Source organism: Cebus imitator, unplaced genomic scaffold, assembly GCF_001604975.1.
Source record: "Cebus imitator isolate Cc_AM_T3 unplaced genomic scaffold, Cebus_imitator-1.0 Scaffold129, whole genome shotgun sequence".
In the NCBI taxonomy this organism is placed as follows: domain Eukaryota; kingdom Metazoa; phylum Chordata; class Mammalia; order Primates; family Cebidae; genus Cebus; species Cebus imitator.
The window spans coordinates 179791-194561 of NW_016107444.1; the positions used below are offsets into that span (position 1 = coordinate 179791).

General features: G+C 56.6%; 3 protein-coding genes across 19 annotated transcripts in view; 2 read left to right on the top strand and 1 right to left on the bottom strand.

Annotated features, from left to right (window-relative positions):
* Nucleotides 1-1857, top strand: part of B4GALT2 (beta-1,4-galactosyltransferase 2) — a 12917-nt gene extending 11060 nt beyond the window's left edge. For both annotated transcript variants that reach the window (XM_017540728.1, XM_017540727.2), the window contains exon 7: nucleotides 982-1857. In XM_017540728.1, the coding sequence (XP_017396217.1) occupies nucleotides 982-1132 (151 nt within the window). In that variant the 3' untranslated portion in view covers nucleotides 1133-1857. The remainder of the gene's footprint in view (nucleotides 1-981) is intronic.
* A 402-nt stretch (nucleotides 1858-2259) lies between these two features.
* Nucleotides 2260-7576, top strand: CCDC24 (coiled-coil domain containing 24). Of its 8 annotated transcripts, none has more exons than XM_037742843.1 (9): nucleotides 2260-2393; nucleotides 2530-2687; nucleotides 2910-3085; nucleotides 3222-3338; nucleotides 4712-4786; nucleotides 5888-5942; nucleotides 6402-6471; nucleotides 6577-6655; nucleotides 6741-7576. In XM_037742843.1, exons 2-9 carry the CDS (start codon nucleotides 2562-2564, stop codon nucleotides 7528-7530), a joined length of 1488 nt encoding a protein of 495 aa, XP_037598771.1. In that variant the 5' UTR covers nucleotides 2260-2393; nucleotides 2530-2561; the 3' UTR covers nucleotides 7531-7576. The 8 variants fall into 8 exon arrangements, with proteins under 8 accessions (XP_037598771.1, XP_017396218.1, XP_017396219.1 ...); XM_017540729.2 differs by having other exon boundaries at nucleotides 6378-6471; nucleotides 6719-7339; XM_017540730.2 differs by having other exon boundaries at nucleotides 4715-4786; nucleotides 6378-6471; nucleotides 6719-7339.
* Nucleotides 7294-14771, bottom strand: part of SLC6A9 (solute carrier family 6 member 9) — a 35904-nt gene continuing 28426 nt past the window's right edge. For 7 of the 9 annotated variants that reach the window (XM_017540719.2, XM_017540722.2, XM_037742839.1 and 4 more), the window contains 9 exons: nucleotides 13979-14111; nucleotides 13639-13773; nucleotides 13441-13544; nucleotides 12506-12743; nucleotides 12280-12414; nucleotides 12073-12172; nucleotides 11885-11985; nucleotides 8681-8851; nucleotides 7300-8565 (listed from right to left, as the gene is read on the bottom strand). In XM_017540719.2, the coding sequence (XP_017396208.1) occupies nucleotides 8371-8565; nucleotides 8681-8851; nucleotides 11885-11985; nucleotides 12073-12172; nucleotides 12280-12414; nucleotides 12506-12743; nucleotides 13441-13544; nucleotides 13639-13773; nucleotides 13979-14111 (1312 nt within the window). In that variant the 3' untranslated portion in view covers nucleotides 7300-8370. Of the gene's footprint in view, nucleotides 8566-8680; nucleotides 8852-11884; nucleotides 11986-12072; nucleotides 12173-12279; nucleotides 12415-12505; nucleotides 12744-13440; nucleotides 13545-13638; nucleotides 13774-13978; nucleotides 14112-14771 lie in introns of all 9 variants that reach the window. The other 2 variants (XM_037742836.1, XM_037742837.1) reach the window with 2 other exon arrangements.

A 14771-nucleotide genomic window follows, 5' to 3' on the forward strand; every position in this document is an offset into this window, starting at 1 on the left:
AAAAAAAAAAAAAAAAAACTGGATCAATAACTTTGAAAAGGATATTTTATTTCTCCTTTATAAAGGGTTACAACCTGCAGACTGGCCATCCCACTGACTTGGAAGAAGAGCCTCAAGCCAAAGCCTTAACAGGCACTTTGAGGGACAGAGGAGTAAGATAGGAATTTTAGTTGAATGGATTGGTCAACAGATTATCAGAGGAGCTATGAATATTCATGGAAGGGGTCCTGACATACGCATATTGAACAGATATGCATGTTTTATACCACCTTTGTTCACCTTAGGGTGGAGGCTTAATATTTAAATATATTGCAGTTAGGCCATTAGGCCCTGTCTGTCAAAAAGACAGAAGCACTCAAGTGTGCAGCCTCCGTAAACTGGCTAGAACCAGTCCATGGTAGATGGACTGAAGGTTATTGATATCAGTCTCTTGTCCCACCAAAGCTATAGTTATGGCTTGGAGAACAGGGGCAGAGGGGTCAGCATCTGTCTGGCAGTGGGTGAGCTGCAAATTGTTTTTTTTCCCTATTATTTTTAGCTTTAATATATTACCACATTGTGCAAGTTGTTTTAATATTGGTTATCTCAAGTCCAGTACTTGTTTAGCTGCCACAGAAAAAGAAAACCCTTGTGGCAGTTAGAGCATAGCCTGTTAAGTGCAGGGGTGCATGACTTAACCCTTGCCTGGCGTGGCTTTAGGTCCTATTTATAATTAGGTGTCTTATTGACACAAAGAATGCCTTCTGTCAGTTTTGTGATCTCTGACATTAATGCTGGTCATTTGTTGTGTCTAAATTGCAGAAGGGTGTGGGAATAACAAGGCATGTTTGACGTCCCTTCCCATCATGGCTGGAAACTCTGTTTTTAAAGTTTCTCTGGGGTCCCCTTGGCCAACAGGGGGTCCATTTAGTTGGTTGGGGGGTGTAGGATTTTATATTTAGTTTACAGTGCTCTGATACAGACCATTTCCTTCCTATCTAGGTTTACCAAGATTCAAAACACGAAGCTGACCATGAAGCGGGATGGCATTGGGTCCGTGCGGTACCAGGTTTTGGAGGTGTCTCGGCAACCACTCTTCACCAATATCACAGTGGACATTGGGCGGCCCCCGTCATGGCCCCCTCGGGGCTGACACCAATGGACAGAGGCTCTTGGTGCCGAGGATTGCCTGCCAGAGGACTGACCACAGCCTGGCTGGCAGCTGCTCTGTGGAGGACCTCCAGGACTGAGACTGTGGGCTCTGTTTTCTGAGGGTCTTCAGTAGGCCTCCTAGCTACACCTGGAAGTTTCAGAACCCACTTTGAGGGGCCTCCTGCCTGGGCAGGCTCTTCAAGTGTGGCCCTCTTTGGAGTCAACCCTCCTTCCTGATCCCCTCCCCCTAGCCCAGCCCCAGTCACTGTCAGGGTCGGGCCAGCCCCTGCACTGCCTCGCGGAGTGGCCTGGGCTAGGTCACTCTACCTCTCTGTGCCTCAGTTTCCCCCCCTTGAGTCCCCTAGGGCCTGGAAGGGTGGGAGGTATGTCTAGGGGGCAGTGTCTCTTCCAGGGGGAATTCTCAGATCTTGGGAACCCCCTTGCTCCCAGGGGAGGGGAAACCTTTTTCATTCAACATTGCAGGGGGCAAGCTTTGGTGCGCCCCCTGATGAGGAGCAGCCCCAGGAGGGGACCAGAGGGGATGCTGTGTCGCTGCCTGGGATCTTGGGTTTGGCCTTTGCATGGGAGGCGTGTGGGGCTTGGATCAGTAAGTCTGGTTCCCGCCTCCCTGTCTCAGAGAGGAGGCAGGAGCCCCAGGGCCGGCTCATGTTTGTACATTGCACAGAAACTTGTGTGGGTGCTTTAGTAAAAAACGTGAATGGAGCAGCTCCCTTGTCTGTCTGGGGGTGGGGGTCGGGTCCCTGAACATGGTTACCCTGGGTGTTTTGTGGTGGAAGGGTGCTTGGGGTATTTTGCCCAAGTAAACCTGACCCGTGCCGTCCGGGTTCTCCAAGCGTTGCCACTCCCTAGGCTTCCACCGGCCTTAAGGGGAAGTTTGTCCTTGCACTGCCTCCGGGCTAGTGGAGGCGACGAAGTAACAAACCAGGAGGCGCAGATTTCTCAGGTCTTAATACGTTCCCTGAGGACTAAAGGTGCCCAGGGCCGAGCCCAAGGCGCTTGGGGTCAGGCCTCGGTGGAGCAACGCGGTGAGTCTGAAATCCCAGCCAGCACGCGCCACTGGCCGGACTGAGCGCGGGAGGGGGCGGGGCCTAGAGTCGCAGCGTGGTTTCCCGGGTGATGGCCACGCAGGAGAGGTGGGGATAGGTTCCTGGTTCCCACTGCCCGGCTTCTGGGTCCGAGGCCTCCCAGTCGGCCAAAAGCCGGGTAGAAGAGAGCGCCCAGGACTGGCGGCGCTGGATGGGGTAATCCCAGCCGAGGGGACCTGCGGCAGAGCTTGAGTGGGACTTGGGAGGGGGCGGGGCCGTGGAGGGGCGGAGCTTGGTGGGCGTGGCTGGCGGGTCCGCGGTTCTTCCAGCACTCTGATCTGCGGCCCCGTAGGTCTGAGTCGGGGACGGCGGCGCGGGTGGGCCATGCTCCGGCACTCCCCATCGCTGTGGGAGCTGGTGGAGGAGCACGTTCCACTCCAGGAGCGACCTGAAGTGAAGAGCATTCTGGGGGAGGCGGCGGTGGACCTTAGCCTGGAGCTGCGGGCGGAGGTGGGGAGAGGGAAGGTGGGCCACGCCCCTGGCCTGCACCAAGACTCGGTGATTTCCCACCTCCTGCGGATCCCTGGCCCTGCTGGGTAACTCCCGAGATCCTATCGGGTCTCACTGTCCTGGCCCTCTCTCGTTTGACTCCGCCGTCCCCCTCATTCCTCTAGCCCCCACCATTCCGGTCACCCTCTTCCCAGTCGCAAGGTATCCCAGCTCTCCTTGCAGGTGGCGATGTTACGGGCACTGCTCCAAGAGGCTCGATCCTCTCAAGCCCCCAGCTCCCGCCCCATCTCTGACCCCTCTTCTCTTCTGGCACCACCGCCTCTCCTAAAGGACCTCGTGCGCCAGGAACTCCGGCAGTTGCTCCAGGGTCTCCGCCACAAAGCGATCTTTGAGGGCAGGTGAGAACCTCAGGCCTGGACCCCCTTCCCCAGACATCAGGTGGGCTAGCCCTGCCCCTAACAAGGAGCCAGGGTTGCCTTTTCTGTAGTTTCCGGAAAGAAGCCTCCCACCTTCCTTCCTGTGCACTTTCTGCAGGGATCAGGCCCAAGCTTGGGTCAAGTATAGCCCCAGGGTCCTGCGCTTTGCCTTGGAGGAGCCCAGGTGTGATTTGCCAGAACAGGAGGTATTCCAGATGAGAGGTGGTGTGCCCAGGTAAACTGATGGTAGGAGAGAGGGACCTGTCCCTGCTTGGCAGAGGGCCCCAGGCAACTGGTGGGTTGCACCTGGCTCCATGGAGGAGATTCCAGTCAAGGGCTGGAGACTTTCACAGCCACTTGTGATAAAGATCTGCACATGAGGGCTACTGAAACCCAGAGGAGACACCTGCCTAGCCTGGAGACAGGCAAAGCTTCCTGGAGAAAGTGGTTTGATCTGTGTGTTGTAGTATGAGGAGCAGTTTTCAGGGAGATGAAAGAGAGAAGAGCTTTGTAGGAAGAAGGAAGAAAGGAGGCCATGTCCAGCAGGCAGTTGTTCCTCTGGCCTAGAGAACAGGAGTGAGGGCTGGGCTAGGGAGGCAGGGAGAGCTGAAGGGGAGGGCTACAAATGGTATTTACATTTGTAGCTGGGACTGAGTGAGATAAATGTTCATGAGTGGATGGCAGCAACTTCTTATTCTTATTCTGATCCTCACACAGCCTGAGGAGGTGGGCAAAGTCTCCATTTTGCACAAGAAGAAATTAAAGGCCAGGCACAGTGGCTCATGCCTGTAATCCCAGCACGTTAGGAAGCTGATGTGGGAGGATGGCTTGAGGCCAGGAGTTTGAGATCAGCCTGGGTAACATAGGGAGACCCCATCTCTACAAAAAGTGAAAAAACAAATAGCCAGGTGTGATGGTACACACATGTATTCCCAGCTACTTGGGAGGCTAAGGTAGGATAATTGCTTGAGCTCAGGAATTCGGGGCTGCAGTGAGCTATGATCGCACCTGTGTACTCCAACCTGGGTGACAGAGACCCTGTCTCAAAAGAAAAAAAAAACCTTGGGCAACATAGTGAGATCCCGTCTGTGCAAAAAAATTAAACGGGTGTGGTTATGTGCACCTGTAGTCCCAGCTACTCAGGAGGCTGATGTGGCAAGAGCACTTAAGCCCAGGAGGTCGAGGCTGCAGTGAGCCAAGATGGTACCACTGCACTCAACCTGGGCAACAGAGCAAGATGTTGTCTAAAAAAAAAAAAAAAAAAAGGCTGGTCCGATGGTAGTGGGTTATCAGAACTTATTAACATTAGTGTCACTATTTGGTATACAACCCCCCACTGCTAAATTTGACTGGCTTAAAAAAGAAAAAAAAGACAAATGAAAAAGAAGAAACTAAAGCTCAGAAGGGATAAGTGATTTGCCTGAAGTCACACACAACGAAGGGTGGCAGAGCTCATTTGCAAACCTAAGTTCCCAAACTCTTACTCTTTGCACTGTATTATATTGCCTTTATGAGAAAAGAAACAGTTGTCTAGGAGAAGTGATGTTGGGTTCTGAAGGCCTGGGGTGAGCAACATGGGGAGAATGATGTTGACTTCACTGCCTGCAGCAGTCACAGAGACCTCAGCATCATCAAGGACCAACTGAACGTGTCCAACATTGACCAGGTGGCCAGACACCTGAGGTGAGGCCCAGGGGCACCTGCGTGTGTGTAGGCAGGGGTGGAAGCAGGGATGGATCTTGAGGTGCTGGGATTGTGAAAGAGGAGGAGGGTAGTACACCTGGCAGGGAGACCCATGTGCGTAAGGCTGAGAGGTGGAAAGCGCTGGCTGCTGCAGAGCTAGTGAGGTTGCTCTTTTTTTTTTTTTTTTTTTTTTTTTTGAGACGGAGTTTCACTCTTGTTGCCCAGGCTGGAGTGCAATGGCGCGATCTCGGCTCACCGCAACCTCCGCCTCCTGGGTTCAGGCAATTCTCCTGCCTCAGCCTCCTGAGTAGCTGGGACTACAGACACGCGCCACCATGCCCAGCTAATTTTTTGTAGTTTTAGTAGAGACGGGGTTTCACCATGTTGACCAGGATGATCTCGATCTCTTGACCTTGTGATCCACGCGCCTCGGCCTCCCAAAGTGCTGGGATTACAGGCTTGAGCCACCGCGCCCGGCCCGAGGTTGCTCTTGGTAAGCAGCCAGGTACAGATGCCGTGGCCAAGCATGGTGATGCATGCCTAGAATCCCAGCAATCTGGGAGGCCGGGGCAAGAGGATCACTTGGGCCCAGGAGTTCGAGACCAGCTTGGGCAACATGGCAAAACCCCATCTCTACCAAAACAAATACAAAAATTAGTTGGGCATGATGGTGCACGCCTGTACCAGCTACTTGGGAGGCTGAGGTGAGAGAGGATTGATTGAGCCCGGGAGGGCAAGGCTACAGTGAATCACGATGGGTGGCAGAGCAAGACCCTGACTCAAAAATAAATAAAAATATCCTGACACAGGGGGTAGCCCCGGAGGATTTTAAGCAGTGGAAGTGAGGGAAGATGGAGGCAGGAAGAATCACAGTGCAGAAGTGTGAAAGAGAGAAGGATGCCTGCCAGGGTGAGGCAGGCGAGAAGACACTTCCTGCTCAGAAAGCCTGGCAGGGGCCAGAAGTCAGAGGGCAGTATGGGCTGAGGAAGGATGGGGCTGGGTGGGGCTCCTGCTGAGGCTGCAGGTTGGGACCTTGTGGTGGACTCAGCTGAGCCCTGGTCCTGTGTCTCGGGTTCTGGCTGCTGCTCCCTCATGTCCCAGGGGCCTTCTGGAGGAGGAGTGTCACACCTTGGAGAGGGAGATCCCCATCCTGCAGGTGAGCTGCAGCCCTGGGCCCTGCCCCAAGCCTCACTGCTGAGCATAGACACTCACGCTTCTCACCTGGGTGAGATCTATGTACCTTGTGCGTACACAGATTCATGTACAGGCGGTATGAGTCCTGTGTCCATTTCTCATGGGTGTGCGCTCGTGTGCACTTCCAAAATCCTAGAGGGCCAGGATTCTAGGTGAGCCCTTAAGGCCAGGGCCAACCGTTTTAGGTTAACTTATTGGATTGGCCCCACCCAGGTCTTTTGCCTCCTTCCTTTACCTAAGTCTGGGTACAGGCCCAACCACTGTCTTGCCAAACTCAGCTCTTCCGTAGGGCTGGTGTTCCCTCAAGAACAGGGCTGCCCTCACGGTGGATGGGCTGAAGGGGCTGGATGGGCCTGCCCTGGGGATCGCTGCTTTGCCCCATCCGCCTTGAGTCTGGGCACTGATGCAGCTCTCCCTGCAGCGTTGCCTGGAAGAGGAGTATATGAGGCCTTGCCACCCCTCTGAGGCAGCCTTGGAGCCCACCCTGGCAGGTGAGGACACAGAGCAGGCCTCAGAACACCACGCCTCCTGCTCCCGCCCCATACTTGTACACACCCTAGAAGAGCTGGGCAGTCTTAGCTGAATCTCTCTTTCAGAGCTAAGGGAACAGAAGAAGGCCATGGAGCAGGAGCTGTGGGTATCTGTGAGGCCTTCTCACGTGTCTCCCAACCGCAGGTAAACCACAGCAGTAGACACGGGGCAGAGAGGACTGAAAGATCAGACCACCACCCCCAACAGTTACTCCTTCCTGTCCAGGCAGCGGCCCTTGGGGTCCTCCATGCAGGGCCTCAGCCCCCTGCCTTGCCTCTGCGGGGCTGCTAGAGTTCGGGCTGCCCCTCTCCAGTGCCACCTGCCTGCACCTCCTCTGGAGCGCTGCCCTCGACCTCGAGGCCAGGCAGCCATCCACCGCTGGGGACGGCAGCTTCAGTACAGCCCCAGGGAAAGGCCAGTTTCCACGCCCACATCCAGCGCAGCACCCCAGGCCCCAGCCTGAAGGGCTGGTCACCAAGTGGGCTCCAGCTTATGCCAGGACGTGCCCATCTGCCGCTGCCACCTCAGCTGCCTTGGCCCAGCCAGCTTCAGATCTGGTCTTGGATGAGCTCTCGCCAGGACCCCAAGGCTGTTCATCTGTCTGGCCCTTGCCCTACCCTCTCAGATCCTTGGTGTCTGGAGCTGATGGCCCGGCATCTCTCCCAATCATCAAAGCCTTTGGCCTTTCTCCTCCCAAGCCTCCACAAAGGCCTGGAAGACAGAGGTTCCATTCCAGCCTGACTCTTGTCCCCTGGGGGACCCAGACAAAACACAGCAGCCACTCAGAGACAGGAATAGAAATTTCATTAAAATCTATGGACTTTAAAATGCTAGTGGTGCACGATGGGCAGGGATGGGCAGTGCACCGTTATTGCTACAGAGGATCAGAGGTGGCGTGGCTGGGGCTGTCACTGCACAGAGGACGGACAAATGGACACTTCAGGGCTTCAGACACCTCAGAAGGAGCTCATGCTCCAGAGAGGGGAAGGGCACGTGGGCTGTGGCCATTTGGCACATGAATGAGGGCAGCACATTTGGGAAGACTGGGCCTTTAGCCTGGTAGAGGGAGGGTGAGGGGAGTGTGCAGGCTCCCCTTCCCTGGGGGGATGGGCTCAGACCTCCTGTGGAACAGCCCCTGCCCCATGCCCCAGAAACAAATGCTTTGGGCAGGCTGCTGGGTCACGGGCCTCTGCTGGCTGGGCCTGACAGCCAGGGCTGGAATGAGGGGCAGAGGCCCTGGAGCAGCCCAGTGAGGTGCAGGCAGGCCTGGAAGACAGACTGGGCCAGAGGCTGGGGTGAAGAGGTGGCGACCACAGACAACACAATTTTTACAAAAATAATTACACAGATCAGCAGGGCTGGGCAGCACAGCCTGACGAGTAACACTGCAGCCCCCGCCCTTACCCTGCCCCTAAGGAGGAGGAGCCAAATGTGCCTGGCAGAGGCTGGGGTCTGCTGTGAGGGCAGGAATGCTAGTCATGGAGCTGGAGGCCCGGGAAGGAGACAGCTGGGGGCCCATCCAGAACCTCAGCTCAGGGCAGAGTATAAGGGTATCAGAGGCCACGTAAAGTCCCTCAGGCCACTGGGGACCTGGCCCAAGACCTCTCCAAAGTGCTTTGGACCTACCAGCAACCCTCCATCCCCGCCCCCACCCCCAGCTGCCATCTTGGCATCCAGAGGACGTGTAAACACTGGGGACACGAGCACAAATGACTGCACTAGCAGTGGTGACCAGGGTGACAGCAGCCATCCTGGCCAGGACGTGGCAGGGAGCAGACAGAGACACGTGTCCTCTGCCTCACCAGTCTCTGCGGTGGGAGCACGGGGTGGGGGTAGGGCCACTCCCCTGGCAGCTGTGCTCATATCCGGGAGTCCTGGAGGCGGCTGGAGCCGTTACTGCCCACGATGGGGATCTGGGCCTTGTCCGGGTGCAGCGGCTGGACCTCGAAGCCATCCTCAGGAGAAGGGGCTATGGTGGGGGCATAGCGCCCAGTCCGGTGCTCCAGGAGGGCCGGGCCCCAGTCTCTGCTTGGCTTTGTGGCATTTTTCAAACGCTGCATGAGGTGGGCATGGGGCACAGGGACAGGGCACGTGAGGAGGGAGCCCTTAAGCCCCTTCCAGCAGGCCCCTCCCATTTTGCCTGGCTACCCAGCCTGCCCCCGCCCTCACCTGGAGGAGGGTGTCCCCGTCTGTGCGGCAGAGCCGGAATATGGCGTAGAGGGGGATGCAGAGGACGGAGGACAGAGCCATGAGGAAGCCGATGGCCACAGCCCAGCCTGGGTACTGGTAGTGGTTGTAGGTGATCGGCCGGTACTGGATCACAGTGAAGACTAGAATAAACTGCATGGGGGTGGGGTGGGAGTGGGTATCAGGCCGGCCCAGAGCCCAGACCCCAGGCCAGCCCTCCACCAGCACCCTTTCCTCTCTGGTTCCCAAACTAGAAGGGGATTTGGGCAGAACAGACAGCTGTCAACATCTGGGCCGTGGAAGAAGTGGGTGGGGCCAGGGGCCTGGGGCACTGTGGGCGGGAAGACTGGCAGGAGAAGTCTGTTTTCACCACAGTCCTGACCTGGCTCGAGAGCAGTCAAGCAGCTACTGCCTTTGGAAGTCAGTCAGCTCTGCTCAAAGACTCGCTATGGCTCCCTGTGGCCCACTAAAGTAAGGCCACATCCTGGGCCTTTAGGCTGTCAGCTGGCAGTGTGACCTCAAATTGTCCTGCTGGCCACACTATCCCGCCCTCGATATTTCAGTCACACCCAGTGTTCCCACCCTCTCTTCGTTTATTCTGGGGAATCATCCTCTGCATCTTCCTCTGCCAAACCCTATGCCAGTGCCCTCTCCTTCAAGCAGCCATCCCAGATTTCCCCTATTTCCTTCTGCAGGTCCTCTCCATGGTATTTTCCATCTGCTTCCCTTAGAGTTACTGGTTTTAATGTTTCCATAGACCTGAGAGCTCCTGGCATGGCATCAGCTCTGGGTGTGCAGTGCCCACTACAGTGCCTGGCACAGTCTCTTGTGTTGATTTGAACTGATGTGTTCGGACAGGCAGAGAAAGATGGAAGAGGGTAGGGCGAAGCTACCCTCTGAATGTCACTACCGCGGATAGTGACATTCAGCCCAGGGAAGCTCCCCAGGCTGGAAATGGTGAATGTCAGGCCGTGGTGCTCTAGGGAGTCTTTGGAAAGAGATGGGTGAGACTGGAAATCAAACGTGGCTGCAGCAACAAAAGGAGTGAAAGCAGGCGGTGGTGGGCGGGGGCGGGTGTCCCAGCACCCTCCTCCTGAGCCCCCAGCCACGTCCTGGAGCACAGGGCCATATTCTAGAATGCAAGACCCACATCCAAACTGGACGGTCCCCCTGGGATGCTGCACACACTGGGAGCCTATAATAGATTTCCCGAATGGAACAGATCCTGACCCCCGTGTGGACAGATCCCTCATTTGAGCTGACGGAATGGTGGAGTTTGTCAAAAAGAGCTTTTCAGAAATATGAACAAGGAAAGCCCCCAGAGAAAACACAACAGCCCAGAAAGCCAGGCTGGAGTTACCCCAAAGGGAATACTCTAGGTTTCCCTAAAGGCAACTCCGGCCTGCTTCCTGGGCATGGGAAGGGCCTGCCCACTGTGCCTCGATCTTGTGGATCAGATCCCAGCTGAGGCCCCAACAGACCCTTCTTTGCTTGTTTCCTTCCTCCCCACTGCCCTTGGCAGGTGCCCCTGGTCTCTCCCCAGGACGTCAGTCTCGTCTGAATGCTGGGAGACCCTCTGAGCCGAGAAGGCTGAGCTTCCCTCGGGCCACAGCCCCAGAGGTCACGGCATTCTGCGGTGGTGGTGCCTGCCCTCCCTAGCCTCCCACCACTGAGACTTCCGCTCCTCCTGTTTCAAAGCTGGGCCAGTGGCCAGAGGGGGAGCCTGTGCCAGGCTTGGGAACATCCCATACCCTATAAGGGGAGGCCCCAGCCCTCCACAGGCCTTTATTCAGAAACATGAGCCACAGGGGAAGTCTGGGGCTGAGCCCCCTGTGCCACCGAGGCATTGAACATGACAAGAGTGTGGCTCCGAACACTGCCCTGGCCACTGGGCCAGCCCTCTGACTGTCACTCAGAGGTGGCCCTGCCTGTCCTCTGTGGAGTGACCATTCCACTGTCAATACCTGCCTTCCCCGAATCCCATCCCAAACAGGAAGGAGCCAAGTCATATGGTTTTAGCCCCTGGACCCTTCCTCCCTCCTGCAGAGGTGGTTCTAGTGTGGCACTGGCCCAGCGTGCAGGCTTGAAATTGGACTACCTGATTTGAATCATGGCTCTACTTCTTTTTTTGTTTGTGTTTTTTTATTTGAGACAGAGTCTCGCTCCGTCGCCCAGGCTGGAGTGCAGTGGCATGATCTTGGCTCACTGCAACCTCCGCCTCCTGGGTTTAAGAGATTCTCCTGCCTCAGACTCCAGAGTAGCTAGGATTACAAGCATGTGCTACCACGCCCAGCTAACTGTATTTTTAGTAGAGACGGGGTTCCACCGTTTTAGCCAGGATGGTCTCGAACTCCTGACCTCATGATCCGCCCGCCTTGGCCTCTGAGAGTGCTGGGATTACAGGCGTGAGCCACTGCTCCTGGCCAGCTCTACTTCTTATTAGCTGTGTGACCATGGGCCAATTACTTAACATCTCTGTGCCTCAGTTTCCTCATCTTTAAAATGGGGATAACAATGACATCTAGGAGAGCTGTATCATGGGTTACATGGGAACGGTGTGTGGAAAGTGCCTGCTTCCTTCCATGGTGGATTCTTTTCACCAATTTGGCACCCTGATGGGAGTTTCTCAGCTGTTGAATATTCATAAAACCTGGAACTCCCCCTCCCAAGCCACCCCACCTCACTGCCTGGAAGGCTTGCAAAGTTGCCACCATGCAGAGCTGACATCTGACTCCTACAGCCTGGTCTACTGTCCTTGGGCTGCTGCTGGAATGCTGGTTCCCACCACATTGCCAAGCCCCTGGAACACTCTCCCTAGAGGGACGGGAAGTGAGGCCAGCAGGCAGAGGCTGACACGCTATCAGTACTGACTCCTGATACTCAGGGGTGCCAGGCAGGAACGCCAGGGAGAGAGCTGCCACCAGCCACTTTCCCCCTCCAAGCCTAAGCAATGTCTGCAGTCAAATACAGGCTGCGGCACTCCCTCCTAACCCGAGGCCAGGGCCCAGGTGGCGCTGAGTCTCCACATGCCTCTCCAGCTCTCTCCAACCTCCCTCAGCCTCCAGAGTCATGGGTGTGGAGCTCCAACCAGGTGCAGGGGTTTCTGCTCTCCCCTCGCTGGGTCCCAAAAGAAGGACATATGGCCAAAGGGCAGGGGGGGTGGGAGGATCTGGCCAGGGAACTCACGAAGATGATGGCAGGAGAGACGAAGCGCCAGCAGATCTGAAAGAAGAGGGGCGGTGGGAATCCCAGCATCATCTGGATGTCCTGGAAGTAGTTCCGGTGCCCTGGAGAGAGGGGGGTCAGCAGGCCCACAGGACAGAGTGGGCGGGCCAGGGACCAGGCCATGGAAGGCCGGAGGCTCAAGTGCTCACCGTAGATGTACATGATGGCCACACACATGATGCAGGAGATGACCACCAAGGAGAAGCTGGCCGCGTAGTTGTCCATCAGCAGCAGCCAGTAGATGCCTGCCTGGGGAACAGCGGGCAGCTGTGGGAGGCGCCTGCAGCCCGGGCTCCCCCACCTTCCCCACACGTCCTGGCAACTCTGGCGCAGCCCTTCCCTTACTCAGCTCTTACCTGGCTGGTGAGGGGGATGCCCAGCAGGAAGCCAGCCACAGCCACGCCCAAGGTCACATATGTCTTTCTCTGTAGGATCCACTCATTCCCCACCTCATCCACAATGGCTGTGACCAGCGTCTCCAGGAGGCAAAACTGTAAGATGTGGCTGTCAGATCGGGGACCTGCCCCTTGTTCCTGTCCCCTCCCTTCCCCAACCCTCTGGCCCACGTCCCACACCTTGTACCTGAGTGCCCAGCCCCAGCAGGATCAGCATGAAGAAGAAGAGCAGAGACCACAGCGGGGAGATGGGAAGCAGCGTCAGGGCCTCGGGGTAAGCCACAAAGGCCAGGCCAGGGCCGTGGTCTGCCACATGGGACACGTCCACGCCCAGGTGATTGGCCATGAAGCCAAGGATGGAGAAGATGACAAAGCCAGCATAGACACTGGTGGCACAGTTGGTGATGCTGATGATGACACTGTCCCTGATGGGGAGGAAAACAGAGAGAGTTCAGCTCCCCTCTCCCCAGTTTGGGCCAAGAGGAGACATGGAGACAGGGAAAGTTCTAGAAACAAAGGCATCCCCAGCTCCTTTTTTTGGGGTGGGAGACAGAGTCTCACTCTGCTGCCCAGGCTGGAGGGCAGTGGTGCTATCAGCTCACTGTAGCCTTGATCTCTTGGTCTCAAGCAATCCCCCCGCCCCAGCCTCCTGAGTAGCTGAGACTACAGGTATGTGTCACCACACCCAGCTAATTTTCATTTTTATGTTTTGTAAAGAAAGATGGGGGTCTCACTATGTTGCCCAGGCTTGTCTTGAATTCCTGGGCTCAAGTGATCCTTCTGCCTTGGCCTCTCAAAGTGCTGGGATTACGGTGTGAAGCACTGAGCCTGGTCCCCAGCTCCTCTTCTGATCTGTTCTGGGCATTTTTAAGTGAGCCTGAGCTGCCTGGTCCTCACAGACCCCTGGGACTCCCCATCACTCTTCTCTCTCCTGCCTAAGCCTCTCTCCCCATTCTGCAACAACTTGCAGAATGGATAAACAACTTTATCCAGAACCAGTGTTCCTAGAACCTCAAGGCCATGAGGGGAAAGGAGGCCTGGTGGGCTCCGGGGGCACTGGAGCTGGGATTAGGCTGCAGAGAGGGCAGGGAGGGGCGGCCTCAGGCTGGCAGGAGCGCTCACCGGTAGCAGTTGTTGTGGAACTTGTTGTAGGAGGCCATGGTGATGAGGCCTCCCCATGCACAGCCCAGCGAGTAGAAGATCTGGGAGGCCGCATCACCCCACACCTGCAGGGAGGACGGGCGGGTGAGGAGCTGTGGGCAGAGGCAGGCACCTCCCCGGGCCCTCCCTGACCCCCTTCCAGTTTCCCTCACATCCCACCTTGGCCTCCAGGATCTTGTCCCACTGTGGGGTTAGGTAGTACATGATGCCTGTGAAGGCTCCCTCCAGAGTCACTCCACGGACAAACAGGATGGTCAGCACCACGTAGGGGAACGTGGCCGTGAAGTACACCACCTGGCAAGAGAGGGCTCCATGGACTCTTCCAGGCTCTCCCCTGCCCCGGGCACCACCACCCTGGCTCCCTAATCACCACCAGCCCCTCGTCCCTCTCCCTCTCCAGAGTCCCTTCAGCATTCCCTCCCTGCAACACACACACAACCCAGGCGGGGGCAGGGCCTTTTTGGGTGGGCACAGATCCCGCTGGGGGAGGGGTACTTGCTTTCCCTGAAGACTTGACACCTCGGATGAGGCAGAGAAAGACGACCACCCAGGAGACACCGAGGCAGCCAAGGAGAGGCAGCCGCACCTCCCCAAAGTTCCCGATGTCGTCTGACAGCTTCAGCACGTACAGCCTGGGAAGGGGAGACTGTCACTGAGGGCCAGCCCCGGCTGCCCAGCAGCACATTCCCAAGGCCCAGGACCCTCCTTTGTCATGAGGTCCCAGCAGCCACCTTGTGTGAGTTGGGAGCTATTTCATGGGCCCACCTGCTATAGCCCCTGGGGACCTGACACAGTCCACTGCTCTGCAGCCTCTCCCAGGCCCTTCAAGGGCTCCTGGAGGCCATACCCCAGGCATGGCTGGTCGTCCCAGTCCCACCCAAGGAGGTGGAAGAGGAGATGGGTCCTTGTCCCCAGACAGGCTCAGTCCAGGTCCCTGTATATTTCTCCCTCAGGAGTGCCTTTTCCTTACCCTGTCAGGCGTCACTTCCTCCAGGAAGCCACCAATCAGCATTTCACCTGCACCAATCAACTCTACCTCTGATAAACTGAGGGAGGCAGTGGAGTGCTGAGTAAAGACTGGACCCTGGCAGGGCGCGGTGGTTCACACCTGTAATCCCAGCACTTTGGGAGGCTGAGGCAGGCGGATCACCTGAGGTCAGGAGTTCAAGACCAGCCTGGCCAACATGGTAAAATCCTATCTCTACAAAAATACAAAAATTAGCTGGGCATGATGGCAGGTGCCTGTAATCCCAGCTACTCAGGAGTCTGAGGCGGGAGAACCACATAAACCC

Excerpts from the sequence above, each read along its gene's own strand:
- CCDC24 (XM_037742843.1), top strand. The coding sequence starts at position 2,562 with ATGCTCCGGCACTCCCCATCGCTGTGGGAGCTGGTGGAGGAGCACGTT. Across the intron at positions 4,787-5,887 it reads CAGGTGGCCAGACACCTGAG|GGGCCTTCTGGAGGAGGAGT; the intron begins GTGAGGCCCAGG and ends CTCATGTCCCAG. Across the intron at positions 5,943-6,401 it reads GGGAGATCCCCATCCTGCAG|CGTTGCCTGGAAGAGGAGTA; the intron begins GTGAGCTGCAGC and ends CTCTCCCTGCAG.